This window comes from Capra hircus, chromosome 12, assembly GCF_001704415.2.
Source record: "Capra hircus breed San Clemente chromosome 12, ASM170441v1, whole genome shotgun sequence".
NCBI classification, from domain to species: Eukaryota; Metazoa; Chordata; class Mammalia; order Artiodactyla; family Bovidae; genus Capra; species Capra hircus.
The window spans coordinates 7,271,847-7,291,848 of record NC_030819.1 but is presented as its reverse complement, the minus strand read 5'-3'; the positions used below and the strand labels follow the sequence as shown (position 1 = coordinate 7,291,848).

At 38.7% G+C, this 20,002-nt stretch overlaps 2 protein-coding genes across 3 annotated transcripts in view; both read right to left on the bottom strand.

Moving 5' to 3' along the window:
- Positions 1–7,275, bottom strand: part of CCDC168 (coiled-coil domain containing 168) — a 35,621-nt gene extending 28,346 nt beyond the window's left edge. The window contains exons 1-3 of the mRNA XM_018056289.1: positions 7,042–7,275; positions 6,681–6,714; positions 807–882 (exon numbers count right to left, since the gene is read on the bottom strand). Coding sequence (XP_017911778.1) covers positions 807–882; positions 6,681–6,714; positions 7,042–7,275 — 344 coding nt within the window. The remainder of the gene's footprint in view (positions 1–806; positions 883–6,680; positions 6,715–7,041) is intronic.
- Positions 12,399–19,113, bottom strand: TEX30 (testis expressed 30). 2 transcript variants are annotated; one of them, XM_018056378.1, is made up of 6 exons: positions 18,976–19,113; positions 15,877–15,950; positions 15,163–15,393; positions 14,229–14,280; positions 13,515–13,720; positions 12,399–12,867 (listed from the first exon to the last, which is right to left on the bottom strand). In XM_018056378.1, exons 2-6 carry the CDS (start codon positions 15,889–15,891, stop codon positions 12,694–12,696), a joined length of 678 nt encoding a protein of 225 aa, XP_017911867.1. In that variant the 5' UTR covers positions 15,892–15,950; positions 18,976–19,113; the 3' UTR covers positions 12,399–12,693. The 2 variants fall into 2 exon arrangements, with proteins under 2 accessions (XP_017911867.1, XP_017911868.1); XM_018056379.1 differs by lacking the exon at positions 13,515–13,720 and having other exon boundaries at positions 12,402–12,867.

Genomic DNA, 20,002 nt, shown 5'->3' with positions numbered 1-20,002 from the left:
CAAGTAATCTTCAGGTTTGTACTCTACACAGCTACTAGTGATTCAGCTGAAACACATAACTGTCACTTCTACGCTCAACCACCTTCAGTGGTTCCTCACTACCTACAAAATAAGCTCCAAGCTTTTCACATGGCATACAGAGTTTGTATAGTCAAAGCTATGGTCTTTCTAGTAGTCATATACAAATGTAAGAGTTGGACCATAAAGAAGGCTGAGCACCAAAGAACTGAAGCTTACGAACTGTGGTGTTGGAGAAGACTCCTGAGAGTCACTTGAAAGCAAGGTGATAAAATCAGTCAATCCTAAAGGAAATCAACCCTGAATATTCATTGGAAGAACTGATGCTGAAGCTTCAATACTTTGGCCACCTGATGCAAAGAGCTGAGTCATTGGAAAAGACCCTGATGCTGGTAAAGACTGAGGGCAGGAGGAGAAGTGGAAGACAGAGGATGAGATGGTTGGATGGCATCACTGACTCAATGGACATGAGTCTGAGCAAACTCCAGGAGATGGTGAAGGACAGGGAAGCCTGGTGTGCTGTAGTCTATGGGGTTGCAGAGTTTGACGTGACTGAGCGACTGAACAACAACAATGAGAGAAAGTCCTTCATGATTTGACTCCTGCCTGGTTTTTCACATTCATCACCCATGACTCCCAGGCCCATCCTCACCATTCCAGCAACCCTGAAATAATCATAATTTCGTGTACATACCCTGCAGTTTCTTATTTCCTTGCCTCTGTTCATAGCCTATAAGGCCTTCTTTATTCTCCCAACCAGTGTCTTTTTCTGACTAATTTCCACTTACCTTTTAAAGTTCAGCTCCAGTATAACCTTCTCCATGAAGACATTCTCAACACCCCCTAAGCTGGTGTAGGTGTCTCCTAAAATGTTCTCCTAGATTTCTGATTATCATGTTACCATACTGCAAGAAATCATCCTTTTATGCATAGAAATCAATGAAAATGAAAACACAACAACCCAAAACCTATGGGACTCAGTAAAAGCAGTGCTAAGGGGAAGGTTCATAGCAATACAAGCTTACCTCAAGAAATAAGAAAAAAGTCAAATAAATAACCTAACTCTACACACTAGAAAAGGAAGAAATGAAGAACCCCAGGGTTAGTAGAAGGAAAGGAATCATAAAAATTAAGGCAGAAATAAATCCAAAAGAAACAAAAGAGACCATAGCAAAAATCAACAAAGCTAAAAGCTTTGCTAAAAAAAAAGCTGTTTATCTTCTTTGAGAAGATAAATAAAATAGACAAACCATTAGCCAGACTCATCAAGAAACAAAGGGAGAAGAATCAAATCAACAAAATTAGAAATGAAAATGGAGAAATCACAACAGACAACACAGAAATACAAAGGATCATAAGAGACTACTATCAGCAACTACATGCCAATAAAATGGACAACTTAGAAGAAATGGACAAATTCTTAGAAAAGTAAAACTTTCCAAAACTGAACCAGGAAGAAATACAAAATCTTAACAGATCCATCACAAGCACAGAAATCAAAACTGTAATCAGAAATCTTCCAGCAAACAAAAGCCCAGGACCAGATGGCTTCACAGCTGAATTCTACCAGAAATTTAGAGAAGAGCTAACACCTATCCTACTCAAACTCTTCCAGAAAATTGCAAAGGAAGGTAAACTGCCACACTCATTCTATGAGGCCACCATCACCCTAATACCAAATTCAGACAAAGATGCCACAAAAAATTAAAACTACAGGCCAATATTACTGATGACTGTAGATGCAAAAATCCTTAACAAAATCCTAGCAAACAGAATCCAACAACATATTAAAAAGATCATACATCATGACCAAGAGGGCTTTATCCCAGGGATGCAAGGATTCTTCAATATCCACAAATCAATCAATGTAATACACCACATTAACAAATTGAAAGATAAAAACCATATGATTATCTCAACAGATACAGAGAAAGTCTTTGATAAAATTCAACATCCATTTATGATAAAAACCCTCCAGAAAGCAGGCATAGAAGGAACACTTCAACATAATAAAAGCTATATATGACAAACCCACAGCTAACATTATCCTCAATGCTGAAAAATTGAAAGCTTTTCCTCTAAAGTCAGGAACAAGACAAGGGTGCCCACTCTCACCACTATCATTCAACATAGTTTTGGAAGTTTTAGCCACAGCAATCAGAGAAGAAAAAAGGAATCCAGATTGGAAAAGAAGAAGTAAAACTCTCATTGTTTGCAGATGACATGATCCTCTACATAGAAAACCCTAAAGACTCCACCAGAAAATTACTAGAGGCTAATCAATGAACACAGTGAAGTTGCAGGATATAAAATTAACACACAGAAATCCCTTGCATACCTATACACTAACAATGAGAAAACAGAGAAATTAAGGAAACAATTCCATTCACCATCACAACTAAAAGAATAAAATACTTAGGAATAAATCTACCTAAAGAAACAAAAGACCTATATATAGAAAACTATAAAACACTAATGAAAGAAATCAAAGATGACACAAATAGATGGAGAAATATACCATGTTCATGGATTGGAAGACTCAATATAGTGTAAATGAGTATACTATCCAAAGCAATCTATAGATTCAATGCAACCCCCTATCAAGCTACCAATGGTATTTTTCACAGAACTAGAACAAATAATTTCCCAATTTGTATGGAAATACAAAAAACCTTGAATAGCCAAAGCAATCTTGAGAAAGAAGAATGGAACTGGAAGAATCAACTTGCTTGACTTCAGGCTCTACTACAAAGCTACAGTCATCAAGAGAGTATGGTACCAGCACAAAGACAGAAATATAGATCAAAGGAACAAAATAGAAAGCCCAGAGATAAATCCATGCACCTATGGATACCTTATCTTTGACAAAGGAGGCAAGAATGTACAATGGAGAAAAGACAATCTGTTTAACAAGTGGCACTGGGAAAACTGGCCAACCACTTGTAAGAGAATGAAACTAGAACACTTTCTAACAGCATACACAAAAATAAACTCAAAATGGATTAAAGATCTAAATGTAAGACCAGAAACTATAAAACTCCTAGAGGAAAACATAGGCAAAACACTCTCTGACATAAATCACAGTAGGATCCTCTATGACCCACCTCCCAGAGTAATGGAAATAAAGCAAAAATAAACAAATGGGACCTAATTAAACTTAAAAGCTTCAGCACAATGAAGGAAACTATAAGTAAGGTGAAAAGACAGCCTTCAGAATGGGAGAGAATAATAGATAGCAAACAAAGCAACTGACAAGAATTAATCTCAAAAATATACAAGCAGCTCCTGCAGCTCAATTCCAGAAAAGTAAACGACCCAATCAAAAAATGGGCCAAAGAACTAAATAGACATTTCTCCAAAGAAGACATACAGATGTCTAACAAACACATGAAAAGATGATCAACATCACTCATTATCAGAGAAATGCAAATCAAGACCACAGTGAGGTACCATCTCACGCCGGTCAGAACGGCTGCTATCCAAAAGTCTATAAACGATAAATGCTGGAGAGGGTGTGGAGAAAAGGGAATCCTTTTACACTGTTGGTGGGAATGCAAACGAGTACAGCCACTATGGAGAACAGTGTGGAGATTCCTTAAAAAACTAGAAATAGAACTGCCATATGACCCAGCAACCCCACTGCTGGGCCTACACACCAAGGAAACCAGAATTGAGAGAGACACATGTACCCCGATGTTCATCGCAGTGCTGTTTATAATAGCCAGGACATGGAAGCAACTTAGATGTCCATCAGCAGATGAATGGATAAGAAAACTGTGGTACATATACACAATGGAATATTACTCAGCCATTAAAAAGAATACATTTGAATCAGTTCTAATGAGGTGGATGAAACTGGAGCCTATTATACAGATTGAAGTAAGTCAGAAAGAAAAACACCAATACAGTATACTAATGCATATATATGGAATTTAGAAAGATGGTAACAATGACCCTATATGCAAGATAGCAAAAGATACACAGATGTATAGAACAGTCTTTTGGACTCTACGGGAGAAGGCGAGGGTGGGATGATTTGAGAGAATAGTATTGAAACAGGTATATTATCATATGTGAAACAGATCGCCAGTCCAGGTTCGATGCATGAGACAGGGTGCTCAGGGCTGGTGGACTGGGATGACCCTGAGGGATGGGATGGGGAGGGAGATGGGAGAGGGGTTCAGGATGGGGAACAGATGTACACTCATGGCTGATTCATGTCAATGTATGGCAAAAACCACTACAATATTGTAAAGTAATTAGCCTCCAATTAAAATAAATAAAAACAGAAACAAACAAACAAAATCATCCTTTATGAATATGTCTCCTCCCCAAGAATATAAACTTCTTGAGAAGAGATACTATCTTATTATTTGTGCATGCATGCTCAGTCACTCAGTCGTGACCAACTCTCTGTGACCCCACGGACAAATGAGGAAAATAAAGCTTAAAGGTTAAGTGGCTTGTTTACCTACCATGACCTCTCTCTTCAATGCAAATGAAGAAGTAATAATCACCAGTTCTGATAATTCAGTTGAAAAATATTTATTTAGCATCTATCATAGCCTGCCAGACTCCTCTGTCCATGGGGTTTTCCCAGCAAGAATACTGGAGTGGCTGGTCACTACCTCCTCCAGGGCTTATTATTTGAATACCAGTGTGTAAAATACAAGGTCCATTGTATAGGGATATCTAATGGTTACTGAATGGATTTTGATGAAAACAATTAGGATGTTGATAGCAACAAGAGTAGCAATGTCAGTATTGAATCTCTAGCACTCATGTATCCTCAGGATGCAGGATGAATTCTGATTGTATAAACTCCTTTCATGGCACTCTTGAAGAACCTAGCTCAGGGTCTGCTGGGTTCATAGTAGGTGCTAAATGAATACTTTTTCAGTTGAATTATCAGAACTTGTCATTATTACTTCTTTGTACTGGAGAGAGAGGTTGGGGTAGAGAAAGAAGCAAGCCACTTAACCTCTAAGCTTTATTTTCCTCATCTGTAAAAACAGGAGTGATGCTCTGTGGCGACCTAAACGGGAAGGAAATCCAAAGGAGAGGGGACATATGTATGTGTGTGATTCACTGACTCACTCTGCTGTACAGCAGAAACTGACACAACATTATAAAGCAACTATGTGTGTGCTCGGTCGCTTCAGTCATGACTAACTCTTTGCAACCCTGGACTGTAACCCGCCAGGTTCCTCTTTCCATGGAATTCTCCAGGTAAGAACACTGGAGTGGGTAGCCATTTCCTTCTCCAGATTCCCAACCCAGGGATCAAACTTGGGTCTCCTGCATTACAGGTGGATGCATTACCATCTGAGCCACCAGGGAAGCCCCAATATATACATTATATACATACATGTATTCATACATACTCTGAAACAAATTAAAAAAAACAGTAATGATACTACCTACATGGAAGGATAATTTAAACAATATATAAAAAGCCATTAATACAGTTTGGAATAGAGCAATGATTTAAAAATCAAAGTTAAAAAACAGAACTACCATATGACCCACCAATCCCACTCCTGGGCATATACCCAGAGAATACCATAATTCAAAAAGACACATGAACCCCAGTGTTCACTGCAGCTCTGTGTACAATAGCCATAACATGGAAGCAATCTAAATGTCCATCAACACAGGAATGGCTAAAGAAGATGTGGTACATGTATACAGTGGAATATTACTCGACCATTAAAAGGAATGAAATTGTGACATTTGCAGAGATGTAGCAGCAGCAGCAGCAGATGGACCTAGCGGAGAAGGCACTGGCACCCTACTCCAGTACTCTTGCCTGGAAAATCCCATGGATGGAGGAGCCTGGTGGGCTGCAGTCCATGGGGTCGCACAGAGTCGGACACGACTGAGCGACTTCACTTTCACTTTTCACTTTCATGCATTGGAGAAGGAAATGGCACTCCACTCCAGTGTTCTTGCCTGGAGAATCCCAGGGACGGGGGAGCCTGGTGGACTGCCATTGATGGGGTCGCACAGAGTCAGACACGACTTAAGCAACTTAGCAGCAGCAGCAGATGGACCTAGAGACTGCCATACATACAGAGTGAAGTTAGAAAGAGAAAAACAAATACTCAATATATCACTTATATGTGGAATCTAGAAAAATGATACAGATAAATGTATTCACAAAGTGGAGATACAGATGTAGAGAACAAATGTATGGATACCAAGGGGGAAAGAAGGGGTGGGATGAACTGGGAGATTGGGACTGACCTATATACACTGCTATGTATAAAATAGATAACTAAAGAGAACCTAGTGTAGAGCACAGGGAACCCTACTCAGTGCTAGGTGGTGACCTAAAGGGGAAAGAAATCCAAAAAGAGGGGACATTATATATATATATATATATATATATATATATATATATATATATATATATATATATATATATATATATGTATATCTCATTCACTTTGCCATACAGTAGAAACTAACATAACTTTGTAAAGCAACTATACTCCAATAAAAATCAGTTTAAAAAACAAAAATCAAAGTGAGACTGAATTATGATGTTGAACTGCTGTTATACTCTATACAAATGGGAAAACTTTTTTCTGTAGTTCAGATGTAATTTTGAATAGAAAAAAACCAATCCGTTTCATCTAATTTCAAAATATATCATTTACCTTGCTTCTGAGGATGAAAGAGCTGACCAATTATCTAGAGAGAAATAGGAATAAAAAAAAGTCAGAGTATCAATGGGAGAAGTTCAGACTGAACAAGTTTTATATTAAAATGTGAAATTGTATTGAACTGAACTGAACTAATAAAATTGTAGGTTACTTACCAAATTTCATGCTTGTCAGGCAACTCCCATTGTCTTCTTTCTGTCAAGGGAGACAATAAAATCTTCAGTTCAGTTCAGTTACTCAGTCGTGTCTGACTCTTTGCGACCCGTTAGAGTAATCCAAATACCAAAGTTACACAATTTTATAAGTTATTCTTTGTTATTTTGAAAAATCTTGGAAAAGGAAATTTTTTTCTTACCTTGTGGATATCTGACTTATCCTTTTCTGAAGGAAGTTCAGGCTTCTTCTGAAAGGACATACAAATCTTTAAGAGTATGATCTCAAAAATAATTCCCAGGAAAATTATAAAGAAGATTGCCATCCAATTATTTTGAGAAGTCCAGGACTCTAGAAGTTCCCATAATGTCAAAAATGTATCATTTCCCAATCCTCCTTGCACCACTTTTTTAAAAAAATAAAATTGCTTTGACATTGTTATGTAATATATGAAATAGATGGATCTCTTCATTCCAAAGCCCTTGATTCTGGATGCCCCAAAACACAACAAGGTGGTATGCCCATCTCATAACCATATGCAATGTTCTGCCAGGAAAAAGTGCCCAGTACTGCCCAGTGCCTTGTTAAGTACAGTGGTGATTGCTCTGGGTCTAAGTGAGGTACGTGTCATAGTGGGTATTTAACTGAGCTCATATCAACTTACTTGAGCAATAATGAAAGTTCACTGGTGAGACATGTATGATGCTATCTGTAGTTTATTTAAATTAAAATAAGAAATAATCCTCCATTAATTTCACACAAACCCCCCCTCCCCAATTCTATAAATAATTCCTTAGCACATTTGGGTTATAATGATACTGTAAATTTTTAAAATGTAGAACAAATTTGAATTGGACAAAACCATTTTCTTTTACAACCAGGAAGTGTATCTTATATTTCCTTATGATCGGGAAAACATGAATGTAGGGTGGGAAGATTTAGCATTAAAACACACACACAAACAAACTACACACACACACACAAACTACACACACATACACACAAACTAGATGCTGCAGTTTAATTTGAACTTCAGATAAAAACCAAATAATTTTTTAGTATGTCTCATTGTCTCTGCAGGACAGATAATAGCTTGTCTCTTGGGGGCCAGCCTGATGTTTTCTTAAAATAGAACACCTCATTTTATACTTCTTTTTGTCAGAGGTGTCTGTCAGCAATCTTCCTCTTCAATAATCTACTGCAATGTTGAAAACCAAAGTTAGATTTGGTGGGTTCTGGAATGGTCTCCTGGTGAATTTCCTCTTTACTCTGTTTCTGGTGATACCAAGGAACTTGGTATGCTTGCTGATGTCAGAATTAGGGTGGGGCAGAGCCAAAGTCTTAAGAGTCTAAGTATACAAAACAATTGGGACTGTTAGTGAAAATATTAACACTACCTTGGATTTAGAGCACTTTCCTTTGGAAGATGTGCTGAATTAATACTTCCATTGTCTTCATTTGTTCAAGGTGGGCAGAAGAAAGAAGTATAGTTATTTACACCAGAGTTTATTGTTCAGGTTTTCTCTGTTGCATAACTTTGAGAGCAAGAAAGATTTCTTGAGTTCTTACTAACCTAGAGTATTAGAGAGAAGGAGATCAATGACACATCCTAGAAGTTTATGATCTTATTTTAGGTTTAACTGTGATCTTGGGGTTTGTCTTTGCAAACATATGTCTCACTGGGATGCATGGTATAGGAGTTCCTTAGTTCTAGAAGAAACAATTCCTCTAGGCATTTCTAGGTTAAAATACACCCTCCTCTCTGACTCCCCTTCCATATACACAAACAGGGTGATTTTATTCTGCTGGGTTTTGCCATATCAATGCAGCTAATGAAATACTCAACTTCTCTTGACCAATGGCAAGAGAAATTAAATTCATTTAATGTTTACTACCTTAAAGGGGATTCAACATTTTAACAAGAAGAAACTCTCTAGTTCGTTCCTAAGATCTTTTAAGTGATGACACTGAACCTGTTAATTAGTATACCACTAATGTCTACCACTCCTGCTAATGCTTAAGTTTGCATAGAGGTAAAGAAGAGTCTCCGCTTCCAGGGCTTTGTTGTTCAGTTCAGTTCAGTTCAGTTGCTCAGTCGTGTATGACTATTTGTGACCCCATAAACCGTAGCATGCCAGGCATCCCTGTCCATCACCAACTCCCGGAGTCCACCCAAACCCATGTCCATTGAGTCGGTGATGCCATCCAACAATCTCATCCTCTGTCATCCCTTTCTCCTCCTGCCTTCAATCTTTCCCAGCATCAGGGTCTTTTCCAATGAGTCGGTTCTTTGCATCAGGTGGCTGAAGTATTGGAGTTTGTTTCAGCATCAGTCCTTCCAATGAATATTCAGGACTGATTTCCTTTACGATTGACTGGTTGGATCTCCTGGGAGTCCAAGGGACTCTCAAGAGTCTTTTCCAACACCACAGTTCAAAAGCATCAATTCTTCAGCACTCAGCTTTCTTTATAGTCCAATTCTCACATCCATACATGACTACTGGAGAAACCATAGCTTTGACTAGACAGACTTTGTTGGCAAAGTAATGTCTCTACTTTTTAATATGCTATCTATGTTGATCACAGCTTTTCTTCCAAGGAGAAAGTGTCTTTTAATTTCATGGCTGCAGTCACCATCTGCAGTGATTTTTTTAGCCCCCAAAATAAAGTGTGTCACTGTTTCCATTGTTTCCCCATCTGTTTGCCATGAAGTGATTGGACCAGATGCCATGATCTTAGTTTTTTGAATGTTGAGTTTTAAGCCAACTTTTTTCCTCTCCTCTTTGACTTTCAGCAAGAGCTGCTTTAGTTCTTCTTTGCTTTCTGCTGTAAGGGTGGTGTCATCTGCATATTGGAGGTTATTGATATTTCTCCCGGCAATCTTGATTCCAGCTTGTGCTTCATCCAGCCCAGCATTTTGCATGATGTACTCTGCATATAAGCTAAATAAGCAGGGTGACAATATACAGCCTTGATATACTCCTTTCCCCATTTGGAACCAGTCTGTTGTTCCATGTCCAGTTTTAACTGTTGCTTCTTGCCCTGAATACAGACTTTTCAGGAGGCAGGTCAGGAGATCTGGTATTACCATCTCTTTAAGATTTTCCCCGTTTGTTGTGATCCACACAAAGGCTTTGGTGTAGTCAATAAAGCAGATGTTTTTCTGGAACTCTGCTTTTTTGATGATCCAATGGATGTTTGCAATTTGATCTCTGCTTCCTCTGCCTTTTCTAAATTCAGTTTGAGCATCTGGAAGTTCATGGTTCATGTACCGTTGAAGCCTTGCTTGGAGAATTTTGAGCATTACTTCTTGAGTGAAGATATGTGGCTTCCAAGGAGATACTTGGTTGGGGTAATTCAAGAAAAGCTATGAAGTGGTAAAGAGAACTTAAGGGCCTTAAAGGATGAGAAGGATTGGTAGCAGACAAAGACTAACAAAAAAGTTTCAGGAAGAAAAGGCAGACAGACTTTGTTCCAAAACTTTGTGCAGTGAATTTAGCTGGAGTACTATGTATAGGTTCAGAGTATGGGGGAAAGAAAATAAGGTTAAAATGTTGGTAGAGCCTATTGTGGAGGGCCTTGAACTAAGGTCTTTAACCTTAACAATCACCTTTGGAGATCCACCAACAGTTTCTGGGTTAAAGGTGTTCAATGGTTTACTGGTACAAGGAGACAATAGTAAAATGAATTAGGCTACTGTAACTATACAGATGTGAATTGATAAGGACCTGGCTTGTAAACCACACAGTGTTAACAAAATGTGGGTAGAATCAGACGTTGATACTGAAAACATAGGATTTAACTAAAAGGAAAGCAAATGGATTCAGGGGTGGTGTAGAAAAGCTAATGTGAAGGAGAAAGGACTTAAATCTCAAAGCTGGTTTGTCAAGGACAAGGTTCTCAACCTAGGAATTACTAACATTTTGGACCAGGAACTTCTTTGTAGTGGTTGGTTGTCCTGTGCCCTGCAGGATATTAGTAGAATCCCTTTCTTGTGAGGTGCCAGGACCACTCCACCCGTCATGACAACCAAAAATGCAGTTATGTGGTCCCCACCCATGGTACACAGTTCTCCAATGACAAGCTGTTTCATCAATCTGGAGTAGTTTCTTACGGGTAACTCAGGGCAAGCTGAGTTGTGCTGTCGTGTCTGACTCATTGCGACCCTGTGAACCGTAGTCCACCAGGCTCCTCTGTCCATGGGATTCTCCAGGCAAGAATACTGGAGTGGGTTGCCATTTCCTTCTCCAGGGGATCTTCCCAACCCAGGGATTGAACATGCATCTCCTACATTGGCAGGTGAATTCTTTACTGCTGAGCCACCTGGGAAGCCCAACTCAAGTCAGGGGAAAACCAACTTTAAATGAACTTCTACGTTATCCTTATATTTGCAGTAGTATCTTTGAATGGTTATCCATATTATGCCTATAGTTTAGTGTGCAAACTTTATTATGACTACAAAGACTGGTTAGTAATCTTTCAAATCTATTTCTTCATTGTACTTTTATACTATAGTCTGCATTCTAGTAAGTTTTCCTTTGTATTTTCCTTTTTATAGTTTCACTCTTGGTTTACAATATTATTTGCCAATTGATTTACACATAATAGATCATTATTATATTTGTCAGCTCTGGTTAAGTATTTTTTATGTTAATATTTTATTCAATCTTGTTTTAAAAGTATTAATTATACATTTTAAAAATTAAGGCATCATTCAAGAAATTCAGTCAAAAAGTAACTATTATACACTGAGTGACATGGAAATTTTGATTTTGTAATAGTACATTTGATTCTAATATTCACATTATATCTAATATACATATTAGATAGTTATCTAGATTTCTGTTCTTTATGCACTATTTAGAAAAATTAAAATCCATTGACTTCATCAGGGTGGGAGAAACAAGGGACCTGAAAACTCTGAAAGCTTCCTAGGCTGCCCTGGCTGTCGGAACGGCCTAACCTGAGGTCAGTAGGGAACTCAGGGAGTTAATTTCCTACTGTAGAGAAACCACTGCTCACTACAAACTTATATGAAAAGCCTCATCACATTTTTTGCATTTTTTATAGGAAATATATAAACTAAAATTTTCATATCTAATACCATTCAAGTCTAGTCCAAGTGATACCTGCACTTCTCAAAGCAAAATTAAGAGCCCTAACTCTGTCTAGATACAACACAGATGTTAGTTCCACTATTTACTCATTTCATTCTCTCCTTAATCAGAGAGCTTTAGACATCAAGTTCCCCTACTATATTAAACTCCAAATGTTTACTCATTGTTGTAAACCTAATGAAGCTTTTCCTGTAACAGACCTTCATTAAACATTTATTAAATAAAAGTTGTTACTTTATTCTAAAAACAATGTTCAGAGTCCTCATATTTGAAAATGTATCTTCATCTATTCCTTGAGATTTAGCAAAACATTAGGTGACTTAGATGTATACATTGTATAAAACTGACTACATTTACTAAAGCATTGTTTTTCCTTCATAAAGACTACACTGCTCTGCACAATTAAGAGCACTTTCTGAGTTGCACTGCAATAAGACAAAAGTTCTGTTGTAACAAAATCCAACGTTTAATTTTTCAAAACTTATTAAAGAAAATAAATTATATTTAGACCACCTTCAATATTTGTACATCATTTTTATACAACTATAACAGTACTTTCAAGAGACATTTTATAAAGAACATTAATTTCACAATTAAAATGTGTTTTAAAAACAGGGGAACATGAAAGAACATTAAATTAGTCTGAAATATATCTCATAATGCCGAGAAGTATGCTCTTCTTTAACAAATTAACTGTATTTGTATTCAAAATAACATAGCCTTTAACTTATAGACAATTATTTCTTATCCGTTTCAGTAATTTCCTGGATCCAAAACAAAATCTGTGTATTTATTTCTTTGAAAACATCATTTGTTGATCGTCCTTTCACTGCCATGGAATGATTTGCCTTCTCAATCCAGTGGATTTTATGAGGAGCTTGCATTTTCTGTGCCACTTTCTCCAACAAGTTCTAAAAGGAAAAAAGAAGATGATACTAGACTAATACCCTATTGGTGTTTCATAAAGATTTACTCTCTCCTACCCTGCCTATACTTGGCATCCATTCACTAAATATTAAAACCTACTCTACAGATAACTTCTGAGGCAATGGATCGTGCAAGAAGTAACAATACAGACTTCTTACATATAGCAACACCATAGAACAGATCAAGCATTCATTCTTGCCAAGTCTAAAAATTCTTATAAGAAGTATTTTTCCCAAGAAAATTATATATTCTGGGAAAGACACTAAAATTTAGTAATATGTGCAAGTTACTTTTCTTCAAGGGTCAATTTTATAACAAATTTGAAGAATCTGATTAAATGTTGAAATGATAAAACAAATATATAGTCTAGTAATCCCAAATTCACAAGATTCAGATATTAATCCTTCATTTGCTAAGTAAGAGTTTGTAATTTATACCTAATTACAAGGGTTGAATATTGTCAGTATGCTCATAGTTTTAGATTCCCCTCAGTAACAGGGTACCAAAGACACAAAAGCAGCATAGTAAAATCAGCACCTTTTTAAAGAGACTGAATGTTGCAGGTAGCATCTTGTTCCCAAGATGTTTCTTTCATTCTGTTTCATTCACACAAATAGCAAGACATAATCACCTTTTCACACATTTCATCTGCTGAGCCTGACACAAACAGTACAGGATCTTTTATACGAAAGAGATCTTCATCTCTAAGTTTATGCTGCTGTTTTGGATGGTGCAGTGGATAGGAAATACAAATGAGACCTCGAACAAAATCATCAGCATCATCAGGCTCAATATGACACAGTACAGAGGCAGCTGCTCTTGAGCCCATTGAACGACCTAAAATCAATTAAAATCAAGTTCAATTTGAAATACAGACATTCACATAAAGTAGTAGTGATGATAATGGCAGATTTAATTTACTATGCATCCATCATATTGCTTATCTATACTTAACCAACAGAAGGTGGCAATTAACAAGCCACAATACCCACAGACTTGTGAAGAGCTAAAAACTGATCCTAAATCAAATCTTAAAAAAAAAAAAAATTATTTATTGAAAGAATACTTAAAGAGGTAAAGACAAACCTTGTGAAGGGATCAGTTCAGAGGATGATTCAAGAATATAATAAAAAGAGACGTCTTTGGGTTATAATACATGTGTATTTGGCTTAAATTCAATTTAAGTATTAAAGTACCTTGATGTTATTATACCTGGAAGTGACTTACCAAAACAAAAAAAAAATCCTTAACTCTATTCCTGTCATTAATTTTAATTCTTGATTACCTATTTCTGTATTAATGTGAGTAGATTTTAAAACAAGTATTCACAAGTATTGCAACTTACCTCCAAGGAAAACACCTGCAAGTTTGTATTCTCCTGAGGTCTTTAGGTAATTCTAGAAAAATCAACCAAAAAACCATCAATTCTTCTCCTATGAAATATTCCACTGGAAAAACCAACACATATTTCTCATCATTACTAAAGTGTATAAAAACTTTTACAAAGACAACCCATAACATTTTAAGGGATTCTACTTGGAAGAGGTAACCAGTTCTTTGCTCTTCTGGTCATGCCTTTACCATCAAGTCATATATTGGGTAATACACGCAAATATGTGGGGAAAACAAAAACACTGTCTAAAAAATTCAAGTACTAAAACATTTTTAAAGAAAAAAATTTGGAGGGAAAAAAAAGAGCCAGTTAAAAGCTTCCAACTTCGATGGACATGAGTCTGAGTGAACTCGTTGGTGATGGACAGAGAGGCCTGGAGTGCTGCGATTCATGGGGTCACAAAGAGTCGGACACGACTGAGCAACTGAACTGAAGGCAAAATCTGATAATGCTACAACTAACATCTGATTTAAAGCTCTGAAAAACTTAGCACGCTTGAAGTAATTTGGATTAAAAGAAATTTCGGGTTTCATCCAGGGATTTTAGTTTCCAACATGGAAATCATGCTATTTGTACACTCACAGCATATGAGGCTGTCTAGAACTGTATATGCTTAAGTTATATAATTCCAAGAAGGAAATTACATCATAAGTAGTAGCCTTGGCAGTATCATGGAGAAACATCTATGACGTGAGCACTCATCCCTATAGAAACTGATGGCAAAAAAGAGCAATCTGACCACTACCCAGCCTTCACACACTGTTGAGTTTCTAAGACTATTCATTAGTGTTTTTAAAATTAAACCAAATGACTAATAAAATTTGTCAATTTACTGTGCATTTAAAAAATAGAATTGTTTTAAGTAAATATAAAGAAATTTTCTTACCAAAACTGATTTATATGCCTTAATTCTATGTACAATATTAAGGCCTTTACAGGTAAACCTCAGGCAAAAAAACCCATGAGAGGCAAGATGGGATGCCAGTGACGTCAAATGAGGGAGATTCATATCTCCTGACGCTCCATGTGTAAGAATGACTCCATATGTTAAGCTCTTGTTAGGTACCAAACAAACAGCATCTAGCAATTTATTTCCAAAAGGTATTTTTAATTTTACCTGGAATTGAAGAGAATAAAGGGGTCAAAAATTACTTCCATGCCTATTTAGACAAATGAATAACTATATAGGTTTGTTCTGTAATACAAATGATTCAAATCACAGCCTCAAAATAAAAAGCAATAGTAATAATAATTTATATTTAAGTACTTATTGTGTCAGATATTATCATAACTGCTCTTTATGTATTAACTCATTTAACCTTTCTAAGAATTCTGTGGTAAGTACTGTTACAATTTCCATTTTAGAGATAGAAAACTGAGGCACAGTACATTATATCATGTGCCCAAGGTTATATATCCACTAGCCAAGATCCAAATTCAGGCAGTCTGCTCCAAAGTTCTCACTCCTAATCACTAATGCTATATTGTCTCTCACAGTACAAGCTGAAAATAAGAAAATTATTCTGGAGCCACATGACTACAAGAAGAAAAAAAAAAAAAGGAATCCTGAAGATGCAGAATGTATGAAAATATGTATTACCTCTGTATGACTCATTTTCACTGTTGAATAACAAACTTTAAGTGCATTACATCTGAGGAGCAAAGGACATCTCCCTGAAAAGAAGATTCTATTGTGAAAGGTGGGTTGGCAGACATGGATATGATACAAGAACTATTAATGAACGCATTTAGTAGCTAAAATAAAGACATTTATAACTACTTTAAGAACTGATACCTTTACATGTACCTTATTTATTTTCATTCCTATGGTCATTCAGAATTGGTTATAGGGCCAGGAGTGGGGCTGGCAGATGTTATCTAAGATAAAGTCAATGTGATACCATAATATGCATTCTGTAAGAAGACTCATATCAAAGTTGGATGCTATATCTTGGTACATATAAATATGTATTTTTCCTAAGCATCTTTATTCTCAACCAACTATCTTCAACCTAATTTCACAGCATCTTTCTACTAACCCACTTCCTTCGTCTCTACTGGTCCCGATTCTTCCTTCTACCCTGCAATGGAAGCATTCATCCACATCCTTCGTCCTGAGACTGCAGAAACCTCCCAGTAGACAGAATGTATATCTCCACGCTATTACCTTTGGGCTTGACTATGTGACTTGCTTTAACCAAAAGATGTTTCAGTGCCACTTCTGAGCTGAAGCATGGCAAATTTTCCAGCAGTGCTCTTAAACTCTCACCTTCAGCCCCAAGAAAAGTACGCTCCATGTATTTTTGCTTCATGGAAAAATGAAGTGAAGATACATGGAGCAGATCTGAACTCAAAACTGAAGTCTGGAGTCCAGCCTAGTCCAATCAACTTCTAAACCACTGAAGAACCATGAAATGTCTACCTGAAGAATCAAGGGCATGAAATGCTCTGAGACACTAAGATTTCAGGGTTGTTAGACAGTATTCTTTCTTGTAGTAAGAGATCTTTTATTGTTGAGGATACGCTTAACATCAGGATCATTAATTTTTTTCCTATTAACATTTACTAATTTATTCAATGAATAACATGTTCAAAATGTACAAAAATATACAGTGAAAAGTCTCTCCCTAATTCCACTTTTGCCTTACCATCCAGATCTCCTCTTCAAAGGCAATCAATATTCTGCTTATCTTTCAGGTATTTTATATACATATATACATACACACATCTTTTTATAAAACTAGTAATATATTTTTCTGAACCCCCTCCCCAACATACATCTTTGTGATTACTCTTTTTTATACAATGAGCTTCTTTCAGTTTTTTTATGACTACAAAATATTCCAAAGGAGGGTTGTACAAAGTTTATTTTACCAACCATCTATTAATGAAAATTGAGACTGTTTCCAACCTTTTGCTAAAGCAATATTGCAATGAGTGGCACTGTACTTAACATTATTTTACATGTGTGTAGACATATCTATAAATTCCTGTGTCAAAGGGTGTATTTATTTGCATTTAAGAAACATTTCATTTTTGAATAGGCAATATACGCACATGGTACATTATTTTAAAAGAATAAAATGTGTGAATAGTTAAGTCTCTTCACATTTTCCCCCCCAGCCACGAAGTTCCTCTTCCTTCCAAGAAGCCATCACTGTGACTAATTTATTGTACAGATCCTTCCCTTTACGTGTATGTGTATGTAGAATTCTCATACAGAGCCTGAAAGGTATTAGACCAGCTGCAAAAAGTTCTGGGATTTAAACTGGAGGAGGAGGATGAAGGGTTTCAGCCTTCACTGTCTGTTTTCACAAATGTAGCCTCGTAATTGCGCCTGGGGTCCCCAGGTTCAAAGATCCCGTTTTATGTTCTCAAGAGGAGCCTCCAGTCTCCTGGTGGGAGAGAAGCAGTATCCTACCAGTGTGAAACGGGGAAGGAGAGCTTGCTATCTAATTACTTCTCAGACAGACCTCACCCAAGTGGTCTTTATTTGAGCCATCCACACCCATCCCCAGCACCATTCATTGCCAGCTCCCAAAGTGTCCCGTGCTGCCAGTTTCTGCACATTTTGAAGATTTTGTTTCTTATATATGTATATAATTGTACGACACTTGCTTTCTGGAGCCCAGTATTTTACTGCTATTCTTTCCCATTTTCTTCAGCTCTGTGGGTTTGTGTCTTTTTGAAAATCCCTGTACTGTACTTTCAGTGAGATTTCAGGGAGTAAAATTAGATACACGTCCTCAACCCACTCTCTTAACCTAGAATGCTCTACTATTCCTCGACAAGTAGGGTGTTCGTGGTTTTTTTTTCTGGCAAACGCCACTCTCTTGCGTGATGGACAGTCCGTCCTTGCCAACAGTGCACACACGTGCTGGACTATAGGGGCAATAGTGAGCCGGCACTAGGATCTAATTCCGACCTGCTCTAGCTAATAAATCTCGGGTTTAGCGGGTCAGAAGGGGCGGCGGGGTTGGAGCCTGGCTGCGCCTCGGTGTCTTCAAAGGCAGCAAACGCCACCAACTTCGGAGAGAGGCTGCGACGGTTCACCGTCTGGACCCGCGTGCCCACGCTTGTGGGCGTTTTCAAGAGTGATTTGTGTGACTACTGTCGTCAGGACGCGACAGAGACCACATCCGAAGCCGGATGATCGGATGCCACCACCCCTTAACTTTCAGTTGGAAAAAAACGTTCGGGCGTTATCCGCCTCGTCCGGGCGGAACGTTGGAAATCGCGAGGCAAACGCAATGGCAACTGTCAGACTTCAAGTTCTTCAGGGGGGTCGCGGGTCCGGGCTGCGTCGACAACAAGCGGAACAAGGGCAGAAACTCGAGGCCAGGCTTCCCGCGGTTGGGGACCCACAGGCGCCCGAGGACCGTCCGATTCCGCCCGTCGGGGCTGCACGGTGGCCGGCGCGCGGGAGACCCTCCTCGCTCGGGGGCCGCCGGTGCCCGGCTCGCCCCGCCCGCACCGTCCCTTCTCGGAGCCTCCCGACCGGCCGGCCGAAGCCCCAGCGGCCGCGGCCCGCGGGACCTAACCGACGCCTCACACCTCACGGAGCCGCCCAACAGCCCCTGAGGCGCAACGGCCGCGAGCCCGAAACGCCTCTGGAGGGACCGCGGAAAGCCCTCGGAAGCCGTTCCCAAGTAGCAGCCCCGACCGCTGCCGCCGCCGCCGCCACAGCCGCCGCACTTACCAGGGACGGGAAAGTGGCCGGCAGCACCTAACCGTCCTCACTCCCTTCTGGGAGCGAACTACCACACTCGAAGGGACCGCCTCGCCGCGCCCGCCAGCGCGTTTCGCTACGGCGCAGGCGCACGCAGGCCCCGCCCCCAGGCGCGCGAGCCGGCGCGCGAGGCACGCTGGGAGCGGGAGTTTTCCCGCCCCTGCCGCCTCTGCTGTGGCGGTGTCTGCTGCTCAAACCCAGGGGGCGCTGCGGGCCGCCTCCCCTCGCTGCTCACCCCCGACTTCCTCAGGATCCTTAGGCGTCCCAGCCATATCCTTCCAGCAGCTGCACCAGTCATAAAACTAAGACACCGCATGCCGCGTGATCAGAAGATTCCATCCATATTGTATCATATCTAATAGTACTTTGTTCCTTATAACTCGTTTCTTTTCATTGCTGAGTAGTATTCAAGTTTACGGATAAATCCACATTTCGTTTATCCATTCACTGGTGGATGGCTATTTGGATGGTTTCCACTGTTTGACTTGTTATAAAGAACAGTGCTGCATCACTCAGAGAGAGAAGGCAGTGTGATGACACACAGATCTGAAGATGCTGAGCTGCTGGCTGGGAAAATGAAGGGGCCACAAGACAAGAACCATAAGAAACGCAGCCCTGGGAGCCAGACAAGGCATTCTGCCCTCAGAGCCTCAGGAAGAGACCAGTCCTCCAAATACATCGCCATTGTCCCAGAAACACTGATTCCTGACTCTCAAATCCAGCCCTGAGATTGAATTCCTCTTGTTTTAAACCACTAAATTTGTGGTATTAATACTTTGTCACAGCAGCAATAGGAAACTAATACAAAAATATGGACACCAAAACTTCCATTTCAGATAAATTTTGCATGTCATTATTATTACTCTTTTCTTGATTTTTTTCAACCATTTAAAAGTTTTAAAATCATCCTTAACTTGCAGGCTGTCCAAAAATTAGTGGTGGGCCAGATTTAGCCAAATATTAGCATGATTAGTCCATCCATGGATTAAAACAATAC